Here is a 22,715-nt window from a genome sequence, read left to right as displayed (position 1 = left end):
GAAACAGGTTATGTATTATATTAAAACTTTTATAATCTACAGCCAACCGGAAAAAACTAAATATTTAAAATATGTCACTGGGGCAAATCTCAAAGTTCCAGAAAACAGTATCTACACTGATATTTAAATTGACTACCTTGTACATAATTAGATAGCAAAGTTCTTAACTTTGAATCAAGGTGAGATCTCTAGACTATGGACATGGGTGAACAAAGTTTTAACTCTTATCAAAGTCATATATAAAAGCCTGATGATTTTCAAACTAAAGCAATCTTCCTAATAAAGACTATGACACAAATTCAATTAGCAAGGATTCAAGTCAAATCACATTCCCCCGAACAGCTAAAACAGTAAAAGCAAGAGCTTTATTACTGACCACTCTGCCCTTTTGCATGTGTCTTGGTCCTTGCAGGTTTCCATTTCCAGCACCTTTATAGGGAAAAAGTATATTTTTCAGTCTTGTAATAAATATACTTGCGCTACCAGGCTATTTTAATTGAAAAACAGACATTTTTCAAACACAAATGAAGGATATTACAAATATCATATGAGTACCACATGTCTTCTCATGCAATGTTATTTCTGAGTTACAGTTCTATGACACTTCTTTTGCCTAACATCACTGCATTTAATTTTTATGATAAAAGCTCTTAGGGAAAGGTAACATGAATTTTATAATCACCCAGATTTCCTCTTGGTCCAACTGCTGGTCCCCCAAGATGAAATGAGGGAGGCGGAGGTCCCAGAATTCCTGGTGCTGGGTTTGTAGATTGCTGCAACATGAATGGATCACCCCTAGTATAATGTGAAAACATAAAATACAAAGCATGATAAAGTCCATCAGAAATAACTAAGATTTACTGCTAAAACATTTGTATGCCTATGATTCCAATCTTTGGGGGCATTTATGTATGAAGTAACTAGGGAAAAATCTATAACAATAAAATAAAAATTACTACATGAGATAGTTTCTAGAAATTCTTTCACCCACAGTGACTTTTACCAAACTCTCATATTCAATAAAGAAATTAAGAAAATATTGTTTATGAAATGTTGAAAAGTTTAACCTGAATTCCTTACATTGATCTCCTTTACAAACAATAGCTTAAAAAATTTAACTTACATTGTGTGTCCTGTATCATTGTCAGGATTCCATTCTGGGTAGCTTTAAAAAGACCAGAAAATTAACTTTAAAATAAAACTGTCCTATTCACAAAGTAGCCTCGTTTGGCCTTTAAAATAGAGATTATTCATTAGTAAAGTTATACAGAGTCTAAGTGTTAGAAATATTACAGTTTAAAAACATGACATGTAAATATTTCCAAAGGAAAATTTCAGAGTTTCAAATTAATCCAAATGAAGGAGAATAAACTTGTTCTGTACTGCCTGAAAATGTAGGTAATGTATGTTGCAATTAAAATACTCCTGTATTTGGTTTTTTTTGGCCATGCCACATGGCTTGTATCCCCAACCAGAGACTGGGCCCTTGGCAGTGAAATTGTGTGTAGTCCTAACCACTGGGCCGCTAGGGAATTCCCTATATTTGTTAATTCACAAAGAGGAAAAGTGCTGCATGAGGGACTGGAAATGTGGATTATATAGGGAAACAAAGACTGACCACAGATTTTCTTTCTCCAATATTAAATACCAAGAGCAGAGCTGAGTTGTGGCACTAGACAGAAAGGACAGCCCCAACAGAGCATACAGCATACGTGAAAATGGCCACTTCAGTGAACAATGGGTATCATGTGCTATTTAGGCAGGGAGATTCTTTAGGAATTCAATTTCATTCTAGCAGCTTAAACTCAGAATCAAAAGTATCTCAAAAGCAAAAAATACATCCTGAAGGGTTTTGCTTGAAAACTAACTTGTAACTTCTAGTAATTTCCCCCCTTTCCACATCATCTATATTCTTAGAGCACGTATTACTGTTACTGCAAATGCTCTTATGAACCTGTTCTATGTATCAAAGGCTATCTTTAAGTCTATTAATTCTTTCAATTTGTATAAAAGAACCAACGTTTATTAACCCTAGAAATAATATTAAATAACAAAGTACCACTACCACTGCATCTAACATCCCATATACAATTCCAGATCTAAACATTTTGTTTGTAATTGGCATTGCCTGGACAGTATCAACTATGCAATAATAACAATGTGGATATTACAAGTAAACGGTGAACTCCCCAAAGCAATCAATGGGTGTTTCTGATTCACGATAAGGATGCTTTAAAGGTATTTCAAACTCCTACATTTCAAGAAGAAGCTGGCATCGACGACTGTGACTTGCTCCATTGATATGTTGACTCCACTCCTGTAGCAAAGTAAATTAGCAGAATTAACAAAAATAAAACTAAGGTATTTTCATTTGAACCATTCAAAATCTAGGATGTTAATCTATACATAGTATCATAAGCAGAACAAACACCTGCCCATTCACTAATCACACTGAATTAATTTAAAACCATTTCTCTGAATCCTTGTAGCTTGATCCTGCCCTCAAATACGCCATGCACATTCTTGGAAAAACTGGATAACTTGGTTAATATACTAACAGACCTGACAGGGAAAAGATATAGAGTTAATAAAGATCAAGAGTAGTAACTGACCTTGAGATCAGGCATATTAATTTCTGCTGTGGACGAAACTGAATTTTATTTACATATCATTAGAATTGCTTTTATAGAACTCTAAATATGATAAAAATATCCATGCTTATATCACTTTAGAAAATATATACTATAAACGTGAATAATTAGTTAAAAATAGTATCTTTAATTTCATCCAGCCTTTGAGGTATGTTGCAAGTGTACTACAGCCATAAAAAGCTAAGTTGATTCAACAGGAGTGACTTTTCTAGAAAATGCTCCCATTTATCAAAAAACTAAGCTTCCATTATATTTCCCAAAATCAGAGAAGCAAATTTTAGGAGTGTCCATTTCTAAATTTTAGGGAGGAAAACATTTTATTTCTTCAGTATTTGCTCCTGTGTGATTATTTTAAATTTGAAGGGATTAATTTTTCCTAATTTATGCAAATAAACTTTCCTTTCTTTAGTTAAAAATTCACATGTAAATGATTAACATTTTAGGCAATATAAGAAAGAGTTAGGAAAAGTAGGCTTTGCTGCCAGACTGCCTACATTTAATTCCCAAGGTGCCACTTACTAGATGTGAATCCTTTGTATAAGTTATTTAAATTCACTGTGATTCAATATTCTCCTAGGATTTTGTGAAAAGTAATGAATTAATAAAGGTAACCTGTTTATCAGAACATTGCCAGGCACATAGAAAGTGCTAATAATAAAAAAATTTTAAAAAGAAAGAAAAGCAACTATTATTACATTGCTTATAAAGAAAGCTATCTTGTTTTACACTTCCCGCTTTACAAGTATTATTGTTTCACAAATCCCCACAAAATAAGGCAACTTTTCCAACACCCACACTACCTAATACATTATATTTGGAATATAAAACATGGTCAAGGCAATGTTTTAAAAAGGGAGTCTCACTTAGAGCTGAACTAAAATAAGGAACCAAATTACAAGAGACACCATTCTGAAACTTTTCAAAAAGTTTTTATAAATGGGATCTAATTTTTAAAAACTAACTTACATTTTAAGAGTTTACACACATTTCTATGCCCTACTAAAATTAACTAAAACTGTGAAAGAGGTAAAATGGAACACATTCAAACAGAATGGTACTTCTAAGAACTTGGGGAACTATCTCTCAAAGCTGGATTGTCTTTTTAAAATAATGGCTAATGAGTAAGGAACTGGAAGAGATCTCTCCAGCTGGCTCTACAACCAGATATTTGGGATATAAAACATTTCTACTTGCAAAGCAACAGACCACCGACTTGTTGGAGGCCACTTTAAAAATGGCTGTAACCAAGAGGCGCCATAGGTAAAGTTCACAAAATTCAGAAGCGGGATTAAGCAAATACGCTAACTTAGAATTTTAACGAAAAATATTCAGATTTAAAATATCCTTGAGAAGTAGTGTGTTGGGAGAGGAGCAAAAGTTACCCTATTAGGCATGCTTCTAATTAATAGGAGATGGAAAGGATATCTAGTTGACCAGAAGTTATTTATATCCAATCCCCCATGATCTTTAAAGGTTCAAACTTGTGAAAGTATGGCTGGTCTTACAAAGTACTAGAAGGAAAGCCAAGATCAAAGAATCAGTTATATATCTCCCAAACCCACCCATTACTAATCTGCACTACCATACCTGATCTTTTACTGTTTGGTCTAAGGTGAGGATTAAGAGCCAAAGGTTTTTAAAAAAACCTATACCCTTGGATTCTACATGGAGGTAACTCTCACATCAGATTAATAAAGAGTAAGGATTCACTTTTTGAATTCAGAAGTTCTGCAGGAAAAACTACATTCACCTTGATGTCACTGAGATACCTAAATTATATAAAGAAAAGATAATTTGGAGAAGCACATGTGGAATGGCAGAATAAAGAATAACTTAAGGGCTTCTGGAATACTGAAAGGAAAATATGAACTCAAGTGACAAGACAGTGAAAAGGCTGTAGTGGCCAGTTTTCTTTAAGTGAAAGGAATTTTGAGGCAAGTTTGAGGCTGTGTAGAAAAGCAACTTGATGTTCTACAATGACCTAGAAAGAAATAAAAGCAACACCATCACTGAAAGTTACTTAAAATATCAAAAATAATGATGACAAATTAGATGTTTCTCACCTAAAAGTTTCTTATTTCATAGTAAGAAGAAGTTTTGATCATGTAGGCTATTTAACGTTACTACTAAGTGAAAAGAACAGATTTTCCAAGTTATGCAGCAATACCAGAGAGCAGGATTAAATGTTAAAAATTTTTTCATTATCTACTTTCTCTAAACTCATTGATTCTACATCAGCTATAAATTAAAAAGATCCCTACTAAAAGTGAGTATTTTTTCCATAATGAAGATATCCAGAAAACATTAGCTATGTTAAGGAAACTAAAATACATTAAGAGAATCCAGGTGCTAAAACTTCTTAAAATTGGTACAATTTACAAATACCATAAATTTTGTAAACCAAACAATCAAAGGGCCTCTAAAGTAATTCTTAACTGTTTCTAAATTTGTGATAAAATACCCAAACTAGCTAGGGTACATGCATTTTTACAGGTTAAAAGTACCTCTTGCACTAGGTAAGGTGTCTTACTCTTGAATTCAAAGTTTCAAATATATTCTTTTGTCAATTTAGGTCCATTTACTATCATTATTTATTAATATAACTGTTAAGGAACTAGAAGGTAACAACATTTGGAGAGAAAAGTATAATCATACATAAAAATAGAAACTTTTTTTTCTGATTAAAGTCCTTCTTGGTTTTCTTTTGTGTTTATTTACTGAACTGTTTTCCCATGTGTAAGCAGCAAAATTAAATTACTGCTCAAAGTCAGGAAAAGGAGACTTCCAACAACAGCTTTTGATTTATGATGACTCCAGTAGCAAAGATTTTAAGTCCCTTACAATCACTTTGAGACACTGTAACTAGCTATCTTCCTTAGAGTTTAGAGAGCCTATCTGAGAATATTTCTCGTATTGCCATTTCTGCGAACAGGCAAGAAGTAACAAAATATTTTGAGTCACCAAAGTTTAATGGACCTTTTCGTTAAATCAATTCATACCAGACCTAAAACTTGAAGTTTGGTACTGAACAAAAACTAAATTCCATGATATACTTTAGTGTATCCAACAAATCTGAAAAAGGAAAACACCAACTAAATATAATTCCCTAACTTTTATGAGTTTGTGGTTCTGTCTTAAATGAAAATTAATCTATGAACATAAATTTAGCATTTGAAGTTAATTTATTTTGACATGGATTAAAGATTAAAATATTCCTTGTATATTTAAATTATTGATGCATTAATTCAAAAGATTTTTGTATTATAAGGAATACATACATATATTTAGCTAGGAATTATTCTTAAAGATATTTTTCAAAGTACTCTGTAAATTCAAATAATGTAAGAAGTCTCTTCTCTTACTTATCTGAGACAAAAATATTGAGATCCAAACACAGAAAAGGGATTGATTGGTAATACTTTTAAAAAGATTAAAAACAAAATCTCTAATGACCTATATGATATAGTTTGCTCAAAAATCAACACTCACTTAAAAATGCATTTAAAAGGGATAGATATGAAAAGAAAATGACCCTTCCAAATGTTAATGTGAAGAAAAAACCCTGTAACAGTAACCATCAAATCAGTTTCATGGCAGCAACATGTTCCAGTTAAGTACAGCACATCAGGAAAAATGGATGGTCAGATTACAGATCAAGCTAGTGGAGTGCTATAATGTTGACCTTAAGTCAACTGCACTGTATTTTGGGGGGAAAAAAACCAGTGCGAATGATTAGCATTGAAAACGTTGAAAGAGAAAAGACAATATATTTAAAAGGACATTTTGAAAAAGTTCCCATTTTGCCAGATGTGATAATTAAAGCAAAGGAGAATTAGATTTTTTTTTTCTCAAATGACTATACCAGAAGTCTAAGCCTAAGTCAGAAAAAGAACATGCTTATGAGGAACACAGAGCAGGATACTGCAGTAGTTGATTTTCCCAAGTCTCTAAAGGGATAGATGCAATATGGGATAATAAAAAGTGAGTTTTGAAGTATGTTTAAGAAAGTTGTGGAAAAGGAGAAAAAAATGATGAAAAAATTTCAGTTATAGCATGAGAGTTTGTGTTAAAGGGAAATTAAAAAAGGAAGAATGAACTAATCTAAAATATGAAATATACTGAAACAAACACCAGGGCTCTACATTAACTCTTTCCCTGTAGCCACAGATAAGGAAAAAAAGAGAATTGTTCAAGAATACATCTTTACTACATACGAATCAGTAATTAAGACAGATGGAGAGCTGATTATCTAGCATCCTGAATGGCAGAGCACATTGACTGCAAAAAAAAAAAAACCAAAAAAATATATATATACTTAAAACAATTCAACAAAGCAGACAAAAAACCTGCTTAAATATACGATTAAGAAGAACATATTGATGCCAAAAACCAACAAGATAATCCCAGTGGATGACAGCTTTGTGGCCAGAAGTAATCTAGGCAGATTGTATTAATGTAAAGCCCTGGTTTAAAATGCTCAAAAACAATTACCTTCGAAATAAAGTAAGTGTTCTCAAAAGTATAAAAATTCTTGATCAACTCAATGTCACCAGACTACAGAATTAGAGTAAAAGATATAGGTAAATACAGAATAGGCACTACAACGTAAAAGAAATTAGAAGTATCTGTTGCATTAACTCACCTTATTAGAATGAACTGGCAAATCACATATAGAGCACAGATGGGGATAACCCTTCGGTAAGAGTCCATGGAAGTCTTCAATATTGCTACTTGGAGGAGCGCCCCTCTTTTTCTCAAAGAGAGATCTCTCTTGTAAGGGGCCAGGACCACGTCCCATTCTCTCATACTCACTGTCAAATTTATGATAGTTATGCGAGGTCTCACCAAAAAAAGAATCATCCCTACACCTTTCTCCATCTCTTAATCTGTCATCTTCATAATCCATTCTGTCATAATAACCAGATTCTTGAGAACGACTTCCATGGTCATAATCAAGCACTGGGTTGAGACTAGGACCACGATCATCAAAACTATCTCTTCTAAAGTGCCTTTTTTCTTCCCAATCGTCCCTAGGTACTCTGTATGGTGGCTCCCGTGTAGCAGATCTGCCATCTCTACCATAACTCAATGTAGGGCCTTCTTCAGTTCTCCTCCTTTTAAGCTGTAGAAGGATTTGGGGCAAGTTCTCAGGAGTAATCTTGTCCTCTGGATAACGACTCAGTTCATCTAAGTCTCTAGCAGACAGACCAAAGCTGGCCAAAATGTTACTGGCCTGGTCTGCATCTCCACGGTGTTGAGAAGACAAAGGGAGCGGACCTCTACTTCCAATGTTAAATATAGACTGCAAATTATGGGAAGAAGTACTAGCAGAAGACAGTGCACTATGAGCTCCTTGTTGATTCAATGAAGAACTCATTCCAAGATTCATTAAACTAGCAAGGCGTGCAGTACCCTGGTTCATCCTTCCAAGAGATGCTGGCATACTTAAAGACTGGGTAGCAGCAGCAAGAAGGCCTATTCCTGCTGCAGACAGGTCACGCCCATGACCCTGCGAGTCCCTACCGAGAGATGACTGCTGGAATGACTTGGACATTGTAGAACTATCTCTTGTCTAGTTTATAGATTAAAAAAAAAATTTTTAGAAGATGGCCAAAAAGAAAGCTCAAACTAGAAAACTAGGTTAACTTTGCTTCAAAAAATGGTAACGCCAAGAAAAAGGATCAATAAGGACTGTAGAATCTTCTTCAAGCTGAGAACCAGCAGACAACTCTGTAGAAAAATAAGCAATTTTAGTCATAAATCCCTTTAAGTAGATGCCGTTTTTTTAGAAAAAAAACTTATGCATCATGTTGATTAAAAAAAAACATTTAAGATCTCAAACTTACAAGGAATTACATAACTTAAACAGATTTCAGATGTATGCAGAGCCTGCATATAGATATTTAAAAAGTAGTCTTTCATGCTAAAGTTTAACTATTAAAGGGAATTTCATACTGAATTTAAAAACATTTCAATTGAAGGGTTAGATGTCTGAATACATCAAAATTTCAATAAAAATATAGATGGGTCTCTTCTTTTAGAAGAATAAAAATACACCCTATAGTATGATGCTTAAGTTCCAGAAGACTAAAAACAAAAAATCAAGGTCAGCAAGTCAAAGATGAATCAGTTGTATTGTTTTAGAAAATGAGACCTATTAACACTATCAGAAAGAACCAAGTAAAATCACAAGTAAACGAAGCTTAGGTGTCAAGTACCTAGTATAAGATCTAAGATCAAACACAACAGTTGAGACCTTTATGCAGCAAAATCAAATTGAGGTAAAGACAGATGTGAAGAAAAATAAGTGACTTCCTACAGTTTAAGGATTTCTGCACAAATTTAAGCCAAACAATTAACTGCCTTCTTACTGTCCATCCTGTATCAGGCAGTTGCTTATTTCATCTCTAACCTTAAAAGGTAAGGAGAACTAAATATGCTCAGTACAGAAATAGGAGACCTCCCAAGAAAAAACCCAGGTACAGGAAGTATAGGTGATTTAAAGAAGTGAAACTCCCCAAGGTAGTAGCCATCGACATTCACTTAATGCTCAGGGCCACAGCACCCCTAGAGCTCAAAACAGGTGAAAATGAAAATGAGATCTTGCTTACACAGATTTCTGTAAACATAGATTCTTTCACAAGAATAGCCCAATCACCTTGAAAATTTAAATTCTGAATGCGATCCTCCAAGATGTGTTTCCTCCAAGACGTGAAAATAATGAAATTATTTTCATTTTCTTTCTTATATTGTTATTTTACCTCAGAAATTGTTACATAAGAATTTGGAAAGCATTTGTGTGAGCTCATAAAGTACCAGTTAAATGATATACACAATAAATGTCCTAGATGAAACAATTTTATAATCACAATTACACACAGAGGTTGATAAGTCTTAAATTGTTTGCTACATAATTCTACTAGGAGGCATTGCTCAGTTAACTTTTATACATTTCATCACCCATACCCCTAAGTACTGTTAGTTTAAAATATTAAACTTTATTAATGTAAAAACCAGGCAATATTCAATAGTTACAAGTCTATTATGGGACCAATTCCACCAATGACAGATTAAAGTAAGGAAACACTGGATGAAAACAGTGGTAGAAGAAGTATAAAAAAAAGTTGCAGGCAAGACTTTAGATTTTACAAAAAGATGTAACAAAGTTAAAAAGACACAGAAATGCTATCAGAGGTGACTGGAAGTACAGAAGATGTTTTTGCACACCAAGGAAGACGAATTTGAGAAGACACTAAAGAAACTAGTTCTAGATGAGATCCATTATGTAAACTACTTAGGCCTTAAGATTAATAAAGACAAGACTAAGTGTACATCATTGGATGAAGGTTTCTTTGATATGACTTTTAAATGCCATACAGAATGCTGGTTGAAATACTGTGTAAACATTGGTAGGACCCTCTAAGTTTTCATGTATACTTTGTTTAAAAAAAAAAAATCAATACCATTAAGAGGGTTTTTCAAAATCAAAAATTCAATGTATAGAGGTTACTATTAATTACAGCTTTGCCCTTCATTTGAGAGCCAAAGCTTTCTATTATTGAAAAGCCAGTCTTTTGAAAGAACTATTCTTTCCCTTAGGGAAATTATACTGCGGCATTATGATCGTATGTAAATATTTTAATTGATCATATTTTAAGGGAAATAAATGATTGTTGCATTACAGAATTATTTTTCTTTGTAGCATATATGAAAATGGTGGATCTGCAAAAAGGAAAGGTTAAGAGAAGTAAAGGTAAAAGGTGATAACCTTAAGACAAACAGAAAATGGATGTCAGAAAAACTAAGAAAAAGGGCAAGACAAACTATGTAAATCCCATGACAACTTGTAATTCTTAAGAATAACAATAGTTCTGTGACTCAGAGTTTCAACTTAAAATGCTCAGCTTCAACTTAAAATGCAGTCCCACACAAAGACATGAGAGTAGCATTACTGAAAAAGAACTTAAGTCAGACTTTTGATTGAAACAAAGTTCTTAAAAATCTTTTATTAGAACAAAGAAATTAAGAGAAATCAGACAAGACAGCACTGGTGCAAGAACATTTACAAAAAGTTCCTTTAGATCTTCGGTCAATGGTGAACATAAGACGAACAAGTCACTTTAAAAGGCTCCTTTAAGCAAGACCTACTGCCTATGAAAGTTAGCACAATACTGAGAGGTTTACTAAGTTACCAAGATTTTTAAAAAAGATTAGCTTCTTTTACTGTATTTTTTCCCCCATCATTATAAAGTTGCCTTTTCATAGAGATTAATAAAGCTTGAAAATAATTCCTTTGAGATAACTAACCTAGAATGTAATATCAAAATCCAATTTACCCATTTAAATTCTTTATACAATAAATTCTAAATGCCCATTAATGCAGAATCTTTCACTTCCAAAAGAGAAAGTACCTCCACCCCACCCCCAACCAGGAAACATCAGAAAAAGAACGACTAATTAGGCTTGCTTTACAAATGCCATTTAACTACAATCTGATATTCAAATTCTCAATGAACAGATTTAAAGCTCATTTTAATACACAATTCTAAATTATTAACCTGGAACTTAAACCTAGTTCATGATATAAGTGCTACTAAAGATGTTAGCTTCACCTTCAACACATGAACAAGTATCTGTATGTATGGTTAAGAAATAAGCTTCAGTTAATAATATTCAACCTCCACATTCCATGAATACTATCTGATACTCTTTATTGGATTTATTTTCTTCAACAATTAAAAGAAATGGAAAACTAAAATATTTCAGAAAACAAATGAAAGCTTAACACATCCAGAAAGTTCATGGAGAAAACAAAGTTGTTTCATATTTCGATTTCCTATGTAAAATAAAGATTACCTATTAGTCTTATTACATATTCATTCTTTCAAAGGGTTAGCAGGAAGTGAAATGACCATAAGCAGACTTTAGTTCTTTAGAAGACATTATAGAAAAAATCTTCAGCTTCTAAATTTAAAAATGCTACGTTTTAAAGGTATCTAATACCATCATATAGATCTTTATGTTTTCAATTGTGTGAAATAATCACTTCTTAAAAACAATTTTTTTTTTTTTTTTTTTTTTGCGGTACACGGGCCTCTCACTGTTGTGGCCTCTCCCGTTGCGGAGCACAGGCTCCGGACGCGCAGGCTCAGCGGCCATGGCTCACGGGCCCTGCATCGGCAGGCGGACTCGCAACCACTGCGCCACCAGGGAAGCCCCAAAACAACTAATTTTAAGATGGTATAATCATAAAGGCTTGTAGAGATGTTCAGGAAAGAAATATCCACTTATAATAACCCTTTAATCTCACATAAAAATTTAAGACACAACAGCCAAAAAACAATAGTTTCTTACAGTATTTTCCCCATCTGAATTAAAAACACAAAAGGGTGTTAAGAAATTTTCAGATTTTCCACGTTCTATCAAGGTCAAACACCCTTGCGATTTAACTTATTCATGTGAAAATATGCCAAATACACGTAGCAACCAACAATACCAATACAGTAAAAATGTCCTAACCATTTCACCAACAGATGGCAGGGACAGTTCACTATTAGTAATTTAAAGCATTGACTACTCTGGTCAGAACTTTTAAAGCAGGCAACTGACTCATTTCCAATTAAAATACAGGGTTAGGTTAATTACTCCTTAAAGTTTCTCATTTATTAAATTTATAATGGCTTTATAAATAACTTATCAACATAGTTTCCATTTTAGAGTGTTAAGTAAATTTTCATTTTCACATTAGCTTATGTCACTATATGTTTTCCCAATATATGTTTATAACTTGTGTTTCATTTAAGGGTTTGATTTTTTAAAAAGATTGTTATCTGAGGAACTATTCAATTTTATATATTGAGCTTGAGCCACTTTAAAAACTTATATTTTAGTCTGTGTTCTTCAGTGCCATAATCTTTCAGTATGGCATGCCTTTAAGTGACTTACAAGGTTTTTTTAAAAAAACAAACTACTAAAAAAAAAAAAAAAAAAAAAAAAAAAAAAAAAAAAAAAAAAAAAAAAAAAAAACAAACTACTGATTAATTTAAATAGTAAACCCCCTAGGAAATACTGTCCCAGATTCTTTTTTTAATTGAAGTATAGTTGATTTACAATACTATATTAGTTTCAGGTGTACAGCATAGTGATTCAGTATTTTTGCATATTATACTCCACTATAAGTTATTACAAGGTAACAGCTATTATTCCTTGTGCTATACCGTATATCCTTGTTGCTTATCCAGCTCTATTAATTTCAGTTTTGTATAAAGCAGTATGTGCCTCATCACACAATAAAGATAAAACCATATAAAGCGTCGTGCCCAGGAAGGCTGAAAAACAAGTATTATTTTTAAATGCTTTAAGACTGTTGGTGTTAATCCAATCACAGACCTGGATTCAACTTCTTGATCCTTAGGCTAACACAGTACCTTCATCTGCTAAAATAGAAATCTTCACGGTAATCCACAGAAAGGGTTCCTTTTATTCAGACTTGGAACATTTTTCTTCTTCCTAGGTTTAAATGTTTTTCCTAGTGACTTTATCAACTAGACATTAAATATTTTCAGATTAAGCAATAGAGAAAACTGATTAAATTCATACTACAGGAAAGAAAATTATTCCATTTAACTGGCAATTTTGACTCTTGATTTGACCTAAGACACTAACTTGGCTAACTCTCCTCTCTACTTAAAAGCAAAATTTGTGGTTTTTCTCAAGGCACCATTCTGCACTCTTAAAATTTTCCCCCTCCACTCACAACTTTATGATCTACTGCTCCTGCTTTCCACAAACATTTGTACAACTCTCTGATTTGATATAAACTGAGATTTTTAGAGCCCAAATGCCTGGATTTGATTCCCAGTTCTACTACAAAGTAGCTATGTGACCTTGGGCAAATTACTTAACATCTCTGTGTTTGTTCCCTCGTATGTAAAATGGGAATAAAAATAACACCCATTTAATAAGACTTGGTACATGGTAAGCACCATAGTGATCATTTACTTTATGCAATCTGATCCTCACAACCAATGAGAAATGAGAAGTAAAAGGACTGGCCCAGAGACATAAACACCTTTCACTTTCACTGCACTATTTCATATATCAACTATACTATCATGTCTCATCTCTTTCTATTTAAAGTCAGATTTAAAATCTGAACTTCGTTTCTGAACCAGAAGTCTGCTTTAAAAGACCAGATTTAAAGACTGGCAGTAACCTAGACAAATAAGACTGAAGAAGAGAAGTGGATTCTAGTGAAAGTAAACAAATTAAACCTCTTCCTTCTTCATTCTCTATTTCCAATCTACCTTTAAATTACCTTCTCATCCTTCAGAAATGCAGTCCATAACTCTCTATCTCCTCTGCCATAACCTTACCGGAGATACTCTGTCCTCTTGCCTTCCTGATGGCATCCGTGTATTGGATCCATGTTCACAGGTTTCAATATAAGCCTCCTAAAATATCACTCATTATTTTACTCTCTTCAAAAATATACTACTCGCGCCGCGGACTAACTAAGCCCGCAGGCGACAACTACTGAGCCTGCGCGAGAGAAGCCCACGCACTGCAACAAAGAGTAGCCCCCAAAAGCCCGCACACAGCAACGAAGACCCAACGCAGCCAATAAATAAATAAACACACACACACAACTCCCTACTACTTACCACATGAAGTCCACACTCAAATACAATTATTAGCTGGAATGTGTCTCTCCGTTCTCCATTTAATACTAGTAATTCTCTTAAGGCCCAGCACCACCCCCTTTATATCATACATTATACAAACCTGTGTGTATAAACACCAAAGTTTAGAAACGTTAACGAAACCTTAGATACCTTCTACCTACCAATTTCCAGTGATTCCTCCTCCCCTTCTGCAGTCTCTTGTTTTTAAGTCTTACCACTTAATAGACATATATCTTTTTAAACAGTGTTAATTTAGCATTTCTGAATTTTATACAAATTGGCTTAAAATGTATGTATTGCTTACTTTTTAAAACTGATTTACACATGGATTACATCTACATTTTCACTGCAATATAGACACCATTAGGGCACATACACTTATCTGTTTTGCAGATGATGCACATTTAGACTGTTTCCAATTTCCTGTCATTAACAAGAACGCTGTTATGAATATTTCTAGGTTTCCTGATGCTTAAGTGTAAAGTTCCCTCGTCCATTCTGCTTTCCCAGAATATCATAGCCCACACAAGGAAACATAGCTAAGCATTAAAATTGTTCTGTTGTTCCACATCTTTTCACAGCTAGAAAATTTTTTTTTTTTACTTTTTGATGTGAACCATTTTAAAAGTCTTTATTGAATTTGTTACAATACTGCTTCTGTCTTATGTTTTGATTTTTTGGCCTCTGGGGGGGCACGTGGGATCTTAGCTCCCCCACCAGGGATTGAAGCCACACCTCCTGCATTGGAAGGCGAAGTCTTAACCACTGGACCGCCAGGGAAGTCCCAAGAATATTTTAAGTACAAACATTTGTATTTCTTTGCTATTACTGTTCCTTTCCCATCTACTGTGTGATTCAGGTGTTCAAACACTTGACTTTAAACTTTCACATATGGTAGAAGCTCTTTTTTCAGTGACTATACCAAAGGGAGACGTTTAAAATCCTAGAAATTCCCACAGAGAAAAAAAAAAGAACCCACCACACACATCACCTTTAAAGACCAGGAAGTTGTCTATTTCATTAACAATCTATGATACTACAAATCAAAGATCCTACTGAGACTCTAGTATCAACAGATTACTTTCCATATTTGCATTTACTGCTAACTGTGACAACTATAGGCATTTCCCCCCTCTCCGCTCTTCTTATCCAGCCGAATAGCCAACAGCAAGAGCTGGGAAGACCTATCATCCCACCCCCTCCACCACGGGAACCCTCTGTTTTCCTACTAACGTGTTCTGACAGGTACCAACAACCACAGGCTATTGGTACTCTACAAAAGGCAGGCAGAGATTTGCTATTTAAAAATGTTTCCAGAAAAAACCCAAGTATTTTATATCAATTAGCCTTAATCTTTGGAATAGTTTTAAAATCTTTAATAATTAAAAATTTTAAGTTAAAAAATTTTAATTAAAAAGAATTGTACGTAAGCTTTCATTGCTACTTCATGTAAATTTTAATTTCAGCAACTCCTGAGCCTTTTTTATACAGACATTAGGGCTTGACCTACAACTGGAAAATCACATGGAGGCTGCAACACAAAGGTACTGCATCTATTCAGACCTGCCACAGTAATAAATTATATTCAGGTGAGGAAAAATAACACAGCATTTATCATATAACTTCTACTGTATTACAGTTTATATTTAAGCTTATAGTCAATATCATCTGCGATAAGTCAAAAGCTAAAGTACTTTAAAGGCTACCTATCCAAAGTCCTCTCAATCCACTGGCTTCTCTCTACTCTACCTTTATCCACTAAACAGCTTTTCTACCTATAAACCTTTTAACAAGCATGTCACGACCCTTGATCCTAATGGTCCAATGAGAAGACCCACTACATACCTAGGAATTTTAAATTAAAGCAATTTCCTGGATAGTGTTAATTAACCCTGGAATAACCACATATATAAAAAATTTCAAAACTACACTGTCTACAACCCTTCCACCTTACCCACAATGAATTTAGTATTGTCCATCTTTGATCATTTAAAAACAGCTAATGGCTGCAGTTCATATCATAATCTAATTATCAGTCCTAATTTTACATAAGAATGCCTTCAGATTTCTCTGTACACACATAATAACAAGGGTATCTTACACAAGCGTTTCTTTCTGTCACTTTTGAACACTCTGCACTTAATTTCAAGAAGCTGGCTCATTTCTATCTCAATTCCCCTAAAAAATACATGAGATCCTAAAAAAAACAAAACATGAGATTCTGGTCTTTTCAGCAGTTCTAGCATTTACAAAAAATGTTTCATTTTTCCTCATTACAAAAGTATAACGTCTTGTGGATTATTTCAGAAAAAAAAGAAGGAAATACAAATGACCCACAATGCCAACATCCAGAGCCAAAATTTTGGGTATATCTCTATTTTTATGCTTATTTACACGTTCCTTGAAACAACAAAAAAAACATCAAATTTGGTATTAGTGGAGTTTTATTACACTTTCTTCCCAATGATTACTATATTCCACTATAATTTTCCCATCACTACTCTCCTCTTAAAACACTTCTAAATAGCTGTCTAGATTACCACTTGATGGCCACACTACAATTAGTAGATCTCCAAGTGTTTTATCTTCTGGATTTTTAATATGCTTAATAATCAACATTAACATTTATGTACACCAATCTTTGACACATTATTCCCTTATTTACAGGATAACTTCCTGTAAGTATAGTTCTTCCATTTTTAAGCCTATTTATTAAAACATGCAGAGCCTAAATCAAGTATCCAATCAAAATGCAAGCATTCTAGAACACACTGGCATCACTGCCATTGGTTAACTACATAACAACTTCCTTGGGGTTTAATTCTCTCTTCTATAAAATTAGGAATTTGAACTACCTGTTATTTCTTAAATTATGTAAGACATTTTCTTTGCATTCTTCAGTTGTTAAAGTTTGTTTAAATATCATTGACTTGTAATAATATTTGGCGTTTACACGTCCCTAAAAGCATTAGTAGAATTAGTTTGTTTAAAGACTCCTTTAACATACACAATGTTTTAAGGTCAAGGGTGGTTAAATCCTTCTGAATTAATTAGCTCAAAATGCTACGTAAAAGCAACTCCACTTACACAAAGCTGAAGAGATGTGTAAAGATGATAATGTGAAAACTTCCTTTCTGGGTAAAGCATACGCTAACGTTATCAACATATAACGTGAAAAGGAAGAAATGCCAATTAAAGGCACTTTCAACACAAAGCTTCTGGCTAACGATCTCTTTTCCAAGTCTTATTTACATGACAAACCAGAAGAACCTTCATGTAGTACTTCAATCGTGTTTAATTTTAAGTTCAGTTCAGTGTAAAAGTCACACAGCGTTTTTTGCAACAAAAATCTGTCCTCCCCTTCTTGTTTTCCACAACAATACTAACATGAAATAATTATGTCGAGAGACTCCGTAGGTGACTGAACCATTTAGCTTTTTAAAAGGAAATTTTATTTTGAACATGTATGAAAATTGCCTAAAATATAATTTTTGCCCGCTGAGTACAGCTGTTTAAATTTACCTGGGAGAAAACTGTTTTGTCGACTATCTAAAAATATTAAACCAAGCTCTGTTCAACACGCAGAACGCAGCATCAATGCAAAATCTCATGACTACGACCTGGGAAATCAACGACTCGCACACTATTCCAGCGCGCTTCAAAGACTAGAATTTCAGAATCGCCATAACTGTTCTAGAAATATCTGGCTGGAAAACTGTAACTGATCCAATAAGCCTATGCCACAGAATGGGGCCACAGAGCAGGATAAACACCTAGGAGATATTGCTCCGCCGTAAATGGGGAAAGTCCCTGTAGAACACACAACATGGCACAGCGCCGGCAACGAAAAGAACAACAATACCGCGACTACACCAGGGTGTACTCTAAACCCTTTGTTTGGAAACCGGAAGGTCCCCACACCACGCCATCCTCTCTGGAGAACCCTAGACTGATAGTATTTTAATAAGGAGGAAAAGGAATGTGAGGTGACTCTCTAAACAACAAATCTCCTGCCTCGCAGCGCACTGAAAAAGGCTTTATCCACGACGCAATACGATAAACAAGCGTTAACGTTTCATTTTTCGGCCATTTTTACGCGATGGCGGGTGGGGGGAATTGTTTCTGAGGTCCGGCTAAAATCGCGCGCGCTTGTGTGTGGGCAGGGGAGGGGAGTCTTAGGGGGCGCTATGAAACGATGGGCGAGGAAAGGAGCGAAGGCCGCGACACCAGGAAAAAAACGCCGCTCAAACGGCCAGGCTTTTCAGAGTCTACGAAATCCTCCATTTTGGGACACATCTTCAGGCGCAAAAGGCAAAAAAAAAGCATATATATCTGGGGCTGGCCCTATCTTAACTATCCTCCCCAAACGGCAGGCCCCCTATGATTAGTCGGTCCCTCAGGCCTCGAGCGCTCCTCCCTTCCCCTCAGCGCTGCAGTCCGCGTGTAACGGGCTCGTCGTCCCGCCCCCGCCCACAGCAAGCCCAGGACGCAGGAAGCTCGGCCGGCCGGCTGCCCTCTGCGCCCCCGACTCTCCCGCCGCACCCTGGGCCCTTGCCTGGCCGCGTGTCTCCCTCCGGGGCCGCTCACCTCCGCCGCCCGAGAAGGCTGGTTGCGCCGCCACTGCGCTCCTAACATGGCGGCCGCCGATCAGGCGGCTCACATACGCAGCGCGGAGGGAGGCAGAGCGGGCGAGCGGGAGCGAGCAAGAAAGGCGCGCCGCCGGCTCCCCGCGGCCCCTGTCGCCGTCGCTGCCTCCTCCCGGCGGACGCAGAGAGCCCCCGGCCACCCCACCCCAATTCTTACCCGCTTCTCGCCTACCTTAAGGAGAGGGAGAGGGAAGAGGAGAGGCACCTCTCTCCAAGCGAGCGGAACGCTGAAGCTCCCACAATCCCCCGCAGCAACGGCGCTGTAAGAGGTGGCAGCAGCGGCAGCAGCCCAAGAACAAACCCACTCTCGCGAGAGCTCGCCCCCACCCACCTCGGTCCCTTTCTGCCCCTCCCCCTACTCAGCGCGCGCACGTCGCTCGCGCCCTCAGCGGCGGTCGTTGTTCTCTAATCCTGTAGCCCGCTTATGGCGGGAAATGGAGAGGCGTAGCTTACGAGTTCGAGTCCCATTCCCCACAAAGGATTTTTCTCGACTCCCCCATATTGCTGGGTGTAAAACTTAAAAAGAGTATGCGTTAGAAGCGAGTCGCAGGAATCCCTGGCCTAGACCCAATTTCTATCCTCTCTGGTATTATCTGATAATTTGCTGAGGGGTCGTAGTTAGGGCCACGAAGTGGGGACAGATACCATTTTGAGTTGTTTTTGATCTCAGATATTTCATGCAGAGAGTCATTGAGGAGAAAGACAGCTATTGAAAAGACCGCCGCAGCCATTTGGTGAATTTGAACATAGAACACTCTTCAAGTACCCCATGAGCAAAGGAGTATATAGCACATGTGGAAATCCTGAGAAATTGTATAGATAAGGCCGGAGGAAAGGGCCCCTGGGGTTTCAAGTTTAAACGCAGAGGGACAGGCAGTCAACTGACACCTGAGGTAAATCAGTGAATACAAGTCAGACTAATAGCCCTGAAAATTTTAAAATCTAGAGCATGCTAACTCTGATTCGTGTCTTTGAAAAGTCATTCTGGGTCTACTGTGAAGACATTGGAGGGGGAAAAGATGGAGAAGAGCAGAGACCTGTAGAATGTTGAAGAGATCGTTTGGGACAAAAAGCAAATCTTACAATCAGGTAGAGCTGAATGGCAAAAGAGACCAAGTGAGTAGAGGTAGGGGAAAAAAGCGAAGAGGCGGGAGGCAGAGAAATTGTACTGCCTTGACAGCCCAGCCAAAGTACTTAAAGGCCAAAGTGATCAACAGGGTCAAATGCTATCAAGAGGTCAAGACTAGGACTAAAAACATCTACAAAAGATTTAGCAACTTGGACTTCCAGTAAAGTGGGAGAGGACGTCAGAGGGGAGGTGCTGAGTGTATGGAAAGCTGTAAGAGGGAAACTACCAAATGCAGAAGAAGTGGCTATGAAGAGAGGAGAAAGCAGGGTTGGGGAAGATTTTTGTTTTACTATGGGAGAATTTTGGGCACAATTAAAATGTTTGCAGAAGAGTTATCTTAGGAAAGCACTGGTTGAAAAAAAAAACAGGAGAAGGGATAATTCATATTGGACACTACTCAAAGGATGGGATCTGAAGAAAGGAGACATGTCTTTACTGTAACAGGCGGTATGGAGAGGATGGTGTGGAGTTTTCATTAGGAATTATAGTCAGGTGACTTCAATTTTCTGTGACTAAGCCATCTGTGGAAAGGGCTAGAGTTGCATGAAGGAATATTTTTCAATAGCCGTTGTGAAGAGTGAAACTGTAATCCCACATCCCCATTATGTTGCATGATTTTCTACAGGCTTTGAGAGGGCATTTGGTAGAATACATCAAGAACTGGGGTTCCCCTGAATAAGTAAGGCTTAAGCCCACTAAATAGTTAACTTTGGAATGAAATTTGGGGATATCCTAAATGTTCAGTGAATCTTGGGTCCTCCTTCACTTGAAACCAGATCTGCTTTCTACTCTGAGTCTTTGATTCCAACTGACTTTGGATAAGGCTTCACTTTATGTTCTCCCCAGATCTTAGATGAAAAAAAGAGGCTCTGCTTCTCTGGAGACAGAAACATGAACACATGCTTAGTTCAGATATGCACTTAACCATGCTTTTGTACAGGCTGTTAATGCAATCTGGTGGTCGTACAAAGAAGGAAAGGCAGACTTTTTCAATTGAGTAATTATTTATTGAGGATCTGCTTAGTGGGTCAACAGCAAAAAGACACATTGGAAACCAAACTGATACAAGATTTCAGTGATCAAATGCCAATTTCATGAAAGACAGTGTACAAGGGTGGGTATATAATGATGGATAAGACAGATTACCAGCTCTTGAGGATCCCAGTCAGATCAAGATTGGACAAGGAGTCTGGCCTCAAGGTGGGCCTGGCTATGAGAAGAGATGGATCAAGAGCTCTATTCACATTTGGGTTTCTTGGCAGTGGGTGTGGTACCAGGGATGATGAAGAGGCTACGAAGCAAGTATTTCTGCTGAGACTTTGAAAGGTCTAAGTGACAAGTTTGAAATAAGGCTTTAAACACCAGGATACAGTCTACATTTGAGCTAATAATGAATACCTTTAAAAGTTTTGAGCAGAAGAGTCGTATTGATTGAGGACATATATTTTGACACCACTAAGTAGCTGATAATGCATTATAATTCTGAGAGTAAAGTACCATTACTCTTGTTTTACATAAGAGATTAAGAAAGCTTGCCTAAGGTCATGTAGCCAGGATTTGAACTCCGTTCTAAATAAATCCAAACCCAGAGCTTTAAAGCATTATATTGGATTGCCTTCAACAAAGCTGTGGTCTCAGAATCTCCTGGCAGTCCACCATCTACTTCTTAAATAGATTAAATGCCCTGGAACCAGGCCATTTCAATACTTTAGGCTATTTAAAAACAGAAAACTGTTAACCAGTGGCTCTTTTTTAGCAGTGGCAAGGGAGGGGAAGTGGGCTTAAAAAAGGGTTTTGGGGGAATTCCCTGGTGGTCCAGTGGTCAGGACTCCACATTTCCACTGCAGGGGTCCTGGGTTCGATCCCTGGTCAGGGAGATCCCACAAGCCATGTAGCAGCGAGGGCAAAAATAAATGAAAAAAATTTTTTTGAATAAGGAATACATATAATAAAATTCAAAGCACACAACAAAGAGTTTTCCCCAACCACTACTCCTTTACATAAAGGCAACCACTATCAACCATTTGTGTATTTTAAGGATTTCCTATAAACATAAACATTTATACACACACACACACATATACGCTTGTGAATTAAAGATTGCCACAAATAATCCTTTTCCGCACTTATGAAACAGTAGCATCAATTTCCCCCTTACCTGCCCTCTGTAAGGGCCCTGTAATTGGCTTTTAACAATAGAACACAGAAGTGATTTTAAGATCTACTTTCATCCACTTGGAAGTCAAGTGCCATGCTGTGAGACCACATCAAAAGAATCGAGGTGCTTCAGTCAACAGCCCCAGCTGAGCTCCCAGATGACAGCCAGTGGCATCTGCCAGCCAAAGTGAAGCCTCCAGATGGCAGTAGCCCCAGACAAATCCATGTGTAACAACACAACCACCCAGCAGAGCCCAATTAACCCACAGAATTTTAATACTTGTTTGAACTACTAAGGTTTTTTTTTTAGATTTTTTTTTTCAAAAAAATTTTTGGCTGCATTGGGTCTGCGTTGCTGCGGGCAGGCTTTCCCTAGTTGTGGTGTGATCTATCTTCCCGGACCAGGGATTGAACCCGTGTCCCCTGCATAGGCAGGTGGATTCTTAAC

General features: G+C 36.5%; 1 protein-coding gene across 3 annotated transcripts in view; it reads right to left on the bottom strand.

Annotated features, from left to right (window-relative positions):
• MATR3 (matrin 3) overlaps positions 1-22,715 on the bottom strand; it is a 47,406-nt gene that overhangs the window by 10,013 nt on the left and 14,678 nt on the right. For 2 of the 3 annotated variants that reach the window (XM_060143700.1, XM_060143702.1), the window contains exons 5-9: positions 7,294-8,381; positions 2,256-2,317; positions 1,124-1,165; positions 683-795; positions 377-429 (exon numbers count right to left, since the gene is read on the bottom strand). In XM_060143700.1, coding sequence (XP_059999683.1) covers positions 377-429; positions 683-795; positions 1,124-1,165; positions 2,256-2,317; positions 7,294-8,205 — 1,182 coding nt within the window. In that variant the 5' untranslated portion in view covers positions 8,206-8,381. Of the gene's footprint in view, positions 1-376; positions 430-682; positions 796-1,123; positions 1,166-2,255; positions 2,318-7,293; positions 8,382-19,153; positions 19,276-22,715 lie in introns of those variants that run through there. The other variant, XM_060143701.1, reaches the window with a different exon arrangement.

The sequence above is a fragment of the Lagenorhynchus albirostris genome, chromosome 3 (assembly GCF_949774975.1).
Source record: "Lagenorhynchus albirostris chromosome 3, mLagAlb1.1, whole genome shotgun sequence".
Classification (NCBI taxonomy): Eukaryota; Metazoa; Chordata; class Mammalia; order Artiodactyla; family Delphinidae; genus Lagenorhynchus; species Lagenorhynchus albirostris.
This window is presented reverse-complemented; position numbering and strand designations above follow the sequence as displayed.